Source organism: Fulmarus glacialis, unplaced genomic scaffold, assembly GCF_000690835.1.
Source record: "Fulmarus glacialis isolate BGI_N327 unplaced genomic scaffold, ASM69083v1 Scaffold35506, whole genome shotgun sequence".
NCBI classification, from domain to species: domain Eukaryota; kingdom Metazoa; phylum Chordata; class Aves; order Procellariiformes; family Procellariidae; genus Fulmarus; species Fulmarus glacialis.
Window position 1 is genome coordinate 1 of NW_009220628.1, and position 6,538 is coordinate 6,538.

The 6,538-nt window shown below is 40.1% G+C and overlaps 1 protein-coding gene across 1 annotated transcript; it reads left to right on the top strand.

The window, feature by feature from the left end:
* Positions 1 to 380: 380 nt before the first annotated feature.
* On the top strand, positions 381 to 6,329 carry LOC104078982 (nodal modulator 3-like; the record flags this gene model as incomplete). The annotated part of the gene is made up of 9 exons (XM_009580831.1): positions 381 to 470; positions 1,666 to 1,711; positions 2,128 to 2,228; positions 2,346 to 2,452; positions 2,635 to 2,707; positions 3,254 to 3,406; positions 4,581 to 4,718; positions 5,507 to 5,596; positions 6,224 to 6,329. Coding segments are annotated over 9 exons (904 nt in total), but the record flags the coding sequence as incomplete, so codon positions are not given.
* Between the last annotated feature and the right edge of the window lie 209 nt (positions 6,330 to 6,538).

Genomic DNA, 6,538 nt, shown 5'->3' on the forward strand with positions numbered 1-6,538 from the left:
TCAGCCGGCCGGGGCCGGGGAGGGCGCCCGGCGGCCCTCGCACCCCGCTCTGTCCGGCTGTAAGGGCTCGGCCTGGGGGTCTGGCTGCGCCGCGTGACTTCAGCCCTTTTGCGCTGGCCGCTGTTTGAGTTGACACTGGTTGCGGCGTGGTTTCGGTTGAAGTGGGGCTCTCCTTCAAGCGTTTTCTTCCGAGCCCGGGACTGAACTCTGCCGGCTTTGCCTGGCAGATTGTAGTCGTCTTGCAATAAACCTTTTCCCTGTTACCCCCTGGGGACACGCGGGTGCTGCTGTGTAAAAGCACTTGGTTCGAGAATGCCTGGTTCCAGCTTTGCTCACGTTTTGTAAAATATCTTCCTGTCTTTTCTGTTTGTTTCTTGTAGATTAAGTTATATACAAAACACGGTACTCTGAAATACCAGACAGATTGTGCTCCAAACAACGGGTATTTCATGATTCCCCTCTATGATAAGGTAAGAAACTGAAATACCAGTGTTGCCGCCTCTGCGCTGGAGGCAGGAGCTGCCGGCAGATTAAACGTCAGAACAACACCCACCTGAGAAACATTTGAATCAGGACATTATTTATTTTGTTTTGGACTAAACTTTCTATTGTTTCTTTTTGTAATGCAACTATTTTATTTCTCGGTGCTAATTATTATAATGAGAAAAGCCAGGTAACTTCAGCTGCGGTGTTGTGTTAGTGCTATTCGTCTGTATGACTGCAGCATTGGGAGCCTGAGTTACTGCCAACAGTCATGTGCTAGCAGCTCTACAAATACTCAGAAAAAGTATGTGTTCCTACAGAGTACAGATAAAGCTTTCAGTTATCTACCTATAGAAATGAAAATAAATCTGTATGAGAATGTGTTTTGATATGACTGAATTGAAAATAACTTGAATGACTAATTGCAGATATTAAAAATGTCTTAAGAAAATAATGATGCAGGAAGCTGGGAATGTATCAGAAGTTTGATGTCTATTTAGACTGGAAAAATGTTTACATTCAAATTAAATACAAGCTGCCCTCAGATGGTCTAAGTGTTTTTTTCTTTTAAAGAGCTAGTTAACTTAGGGATCAGAAATAAATCCTTCCCTTCCAAATCTAAGAATGTAAGATGCTTTTTGATCTCAGTGATTTCATTCTTAGGCCTTTGAGCCTTTCCACGGATGAACTTCAGAACATATGTGGCAGAACATATGTGGTGCCCACTGATTTAAAGAGGATCTCTGTGTAGATTAATACCCTTTTGGTGCAGAGCTTTTAATAGGATTGAAATTTTGTTATCCTCTGTTTGGGCAGAATGGTTGAGTAGGACCTCCTGGTGGAAATACTAAAGGCTGATGTAGAGCACATCTGTTGGGGCAGGTAGAGATAGATTTGAACACTTTCGAACACTGAGCTGCTTCAACATGAGCCAGGTTTGATCTGGAAGCGGTATAAGCGTGATGATACTTAATTTTTGCTCTTAGCTGGCTGGATGTGAGCCCAGCATCTGGGTAGGTATTGCTGCTTCTTTGAACAGAGTATCTTAGGTAGGAGGAAAGGAGAATGGGACACTTGTGTTACTCTCTGCAGCATGATACTTGTGTTCTGACTTTTTTTTTTCATCCTGTAGCTAAATTGAATTTAGATCAGTGAAGACAGTTATTGCTTTTTTATTTTTAGGGGGATTTCATTCTTAAAATTGAGCCTCCCCTAGGGTGGAGTTTCGGTAAGTGCTCATATGTCTTCTTACAATAGGACAGTGTTTCCGCAATGTGGGACTTAATTGTCTCTGACTTGCAGTTGGCAGGGAAAATCAAAAGAGATAAGCCTTGCTGTATGGTTTTAATAACTAAAATGTACTTACTGTACCAGAGGAAAATAAAGCTGTAAGGTAGACACTGACAAAGTAACGCATGAACTGATTTGAAGCAATGTGGGTTTTTGACAGAAATGGCTGTAATGGGAGGGGGAAAGAGGATTTTCAACATCAGGATTTGTGGGTGCTTTAACATTGCTGAGGCAAGACTTCCAGAGCAACAATTGTGTGCTTGAGTTAATGCATTTCTGTGAGAGTAAAGTAGAATTGCTTCATGATTGCTCCCTCACTAAGTACCATGCTGTTTCATTGTTCTTCTCCTCCAGAACCAACCAATGTAGACATCCATGTGGATGGCATTAATGACATTTGCACAAAGGGAGGTGATATTAACTTTGTGTTCACAGGGTTTTCTGTGAACGGAAAGGTTAGACTCCTTTATTTATTCCATCTTATGCTAATTCTACCTTCATAAAAACATTCTACTTCAGCTCTGCAAGTTATTTTTATCCATTTATATTCTGGTTTCTCTTCATTTTGACAGGTTCTCAGCAAAGGTCAGGCATTAGGTCCTGCTGGAGTCCAGGTTGTACTGCGAAATGCTGGCAGTGACATAAACATACAAGCAACTATTACACAACCTGGAGGAAAGTGAGTGTGGGTGGTGCATACTGTTCATTTACACAAGATTCTTTTAGTCCTGCCATATGGACTGGGATTATAGTAGTTCTGAAATATTTTTTCTAACCTGTGTATAGAGTCTGAATTGTTTTTCTGTAAACAAACGTTTGTGATTATTTCTGAAGAGACGTAACCGCTTTCTTGCCTTACAGGTTTGCTTTCTTTAAAGTGCTTCCTGGCGAATATGAAATCTTTGCATCTCATCCTACCTGGATGTTGAAAGAGGTTAGAGCCTATGAAAGTTCTGGTTTACCTGTTTAGTGGGGGCGGACCTGCTAAACCTTGTCTTGATCAACTAGTGTGAGGAAGGGTTTTTGTGAGTGGACAAGGTTAATGGAGTTTTCATAAATTTAATTTAGGTAGTCAAGAAACTGCCTCATGCAGGTCCAGTTTGGAGAGAGTAGAGCCAGCCAGGGAATGACTGGCAAATGAGCTCTTGCTTTCGGTCTTCTAATCCTATACATTTCACAAGAGCTTGAATATTATAGCAGATGCTGTAATCCTTCTCTCTCAGACTGCTTACTTTCTGAGGAGCTCTGAGATCCTGGCCAATTCCTAAATCAGTGAAATAGGAAAAATACTGTTTTGCCAAGTATCTTTGCTTTAGTGTCTTGTCTTTGTGTTTTGAATAGCCTGTGGACCCTCTTCAAGTACTGCTGCTCTGGCCTCTGTTTCTGTTGTTGAATATACAGCTTCTGACTCTTATTTAGGTGCTGTAAATGAGATCTAATGCCTACTTTTGATGAAAATGTGTGTGTTTCTGTATTTCAGTCAAACACAGTGGTACGGGTGACAAGTTCTAATGCTTATGCTGCTAGCCCTCTGATTGTTGCCGGCTACAATGTTTCTGGGTCAGTAAGGAGTGACGGAGAACCAATGAAAGGGGTCATGTTTCTCCTTTTCTCTTCTTCGGTCACTAAAGAGGTAACGGTGTATCTATCAGTACCTTTTCAATGTGAGTACGGTCGTAAATAAGAGGCAGCTAAATAGCTTCTAGATTCATATTGCCCTGTTACTCATCTCTGTCCTTCATTGAGCTTGGCTTACAGAAAACATAAACTGTACAACCCCCTCAAACTGTATTTTTTGTTTGTTTTTTTGAGTTTTTTTTTTTTTCCAACAAGGCCCTTGTAATACAACATTTGTGTACATGCTGAGTTTTCACATGACCTCCATGGAATTACTCAGATGTGTAACACAATAGCTATCTGTTTAAATGTTGGCAAAATTGAGGCCTAAGGTCTACATATTTTTCGGACACAAGAAATTAAAAAATTCTTTTAATTTCAACTCTTTTGAACTCTTTATTACTGTTTTCAAACAACCAGGTTCCTCAACGATCAGGCTGTTTAGGAACATAGAAGACTTAAGACCTGAACTGAAGCAAGCAAGAAGTGCAAAATATAATATGGTTCACAGCATGTTGTTGATCTATATATTCCTGTGGGTCAGCAGGGTTAAGGGCTACAATTTTAAGATTACTTTTCCAGTTACACCTTTTCGCATTTTAAATGTTGGTTAGTAAATGTGTTCCCTCGTGAGGATGACACTCCTCCATGGTGAAAGACCAGCTTCTGGCACAAGACACGAGATGTTGCCAGACAAATCCTGAAATTCACTGTACAGTAGCTGTAATTTGTCTTCAGCATGAGGTCTTAATTGCTCTTTGCCCTCTTGATGTGAAGACAAAGTTCAACAGCTTCTATTGCCACCTTAAAAGTGTGTTATGAAATGAGTGTGCAACATTTGGTCATGTACTGTGATTTGTTATGTAGAGTACAGCTCTGTTCTGTAATGTTAACCTTGTCCACAAAACTGAAGTCAATTAATGTTAAGACATGCAGTGCAGTTCTGAGGTACTGAGGGATGTTGAATTTCCCAGTTTTCTGTCCTTGTTACCATAAAGTTGATTATTGGTTGTTTTTTCCTCTTTTACCTATGAATTATAAGCCATGCTATCAAACTCTGCCTCTAAAATGGTATTGTACTTCCCATCCTTCATTCACAGTGTAGTATTTTGAACCCTCCTACATCCCCGCTGAAATTATTTTCTCTGTTCTCCCATGGGAAAAAAGTTGTATTGGATTTATTGCCACAGGATGTTGTGGGCTGCAGTATTTCTCCTGTGGATGGATTCCAGCCAAGAGATGAGTCTCTATCCTATTTGTGCAATGTTGTATCAAAAGAAGATGGATCTTTCACCTTTCTTTCTCTGCCAAGTGGGAAATACACTGTGGTAAGTAGCTGGAAAGTTCATTGCTTGTTTATCCACTGGGTTGTTAACTTCCATTTTCTAAACTAGATCATGCATAACTTTGTAGCTGTTAAAACAAAAATAGTTGAAATATTTTGAATTGGATGAAATAATTGGAATAGGAACCTCCAACCTAAAGTGTAGGACAGTGAAGTGAGTTGCCGTGTTAGGGCTCTGCGGTGTGGTTTCAGAGGAAGGACTTATTTGCAAATCAGGCTCTGAATTATCCATATACATTGGCCTGTCACAGAACCACACCTAGAGGCTGCCGGGAGACTGAAAGTTTCTGTTGACTACAGCCACCTCATCTCCTTTAAGGTCTCTGTTTTCTTTTTTGCCCATTCTCTTTATTATGTCCAGGTAGTGTGGGAGCATGGTTGTCTGTGCACTGCCTAGAATGATTGTTCTGTGTTTTCAGTCTGCATGATCTAGAAGTGGGATTCAGACTTCTCTCATTCCTTTAACCCTTCTAGCAATCATACAGTCTTCTATCGCTAAGCTCTTGCACATCCAAGTACCTTTGCTGTATCCTGAGTAGAGGGTTACTTTTCTGTCTCTTCAGATAATCTTATATGGTTTCCATTAAACAGTCTTGAATTACTGCCTTTATTCTTGTCTCCATCCCTCTGAGTTATTTTTTCCAGGGAGTTTGCAGTCCATTCAGCCCTTCATAGAGGTGTCTGATGGTGCTAAGGACACGGAAAACGGTAAAGGAAAACAATTCTGTCGTCATAACTTCTTACAAGTCAAAATGATGTGTCTTCTTTCAGATACCATTCTACAGGGGGGAGAGAATTACCTTCGATGTTGCTCCATCTAGATTGGACTTCCTTGTAGAGCATGACAGTTTACAAATTGAGGTAAGGCATTCAGAGGAAATAATCTTTTTGTGCCATTCATTCCTGTAAAAGTATAACTGATTTTAGCAGAAAGCAGGTGTATTATGGAAAAACTTCTTTGTAAGAAGTTTGAAAACATTTGTTACGTATACCCCCTTGCACAGCAAGTAGAAGACAATATCTGGCATCGTGCTGTGTTTCTACACTTCAGTTCCTTTTAGCAGGAAGGAACAAAATAGGAAAAAGCTGTCTACTATGTTCACTTTCATGTGTGTGTTGCAAACAGGCAATAATCTTTCAGATTGCTTAAATTTACTCATTCAGACTGTCAAATCTCTGGAGAAGAGCCTGTAAGTTTGTATGGTTTGCAGAGTGCCTTGTGTAATGGCATTACGATCTGTGACTTGGGCCTTGTGAACTGTTCTGATGCAGATAAATTGAGAATCTGTTCCTGTACTTAGGGGAACAGTATGCCTGGACACTGATATGTACTTTCATTGTGATTATGCTGGTAAATTTTTTTCCTAAAGCTGGAAATAAATTTTCTTTATATATGTGCGTGTGGGGAAAAGAGTCGGTGTTGATTGCTATAGATGTGTGTTTGCTTTTACTGAGTAAAGATTAATGTTAACTTTTTTCCTATTTCAGCCTGTTTTCCATGTGATGGGTTTCTCTGTCACAGGCAGGGTGTTGAATGGTCCTGAAGGAGAAGGAGTTGCCGATGCCACTGTGACTCTGAACAACCAGATTAAAGGTATGCAGGAGTTTTGGTCTTTGTTGCTACAGGGAAGCCTGTATTAAGCTTAAGTACAGGACTAGTGTATGAGATGGAATTAAGCCTTCAGGATAATACACTACTTCAGTTGCAATTTATTTGAAATATTAAACTGGTTTTCATGCAGTTAATTAATTTTGCATTTTCCCACTTAGATGAGAGTATTAGAATCATAGAATCATAGAATC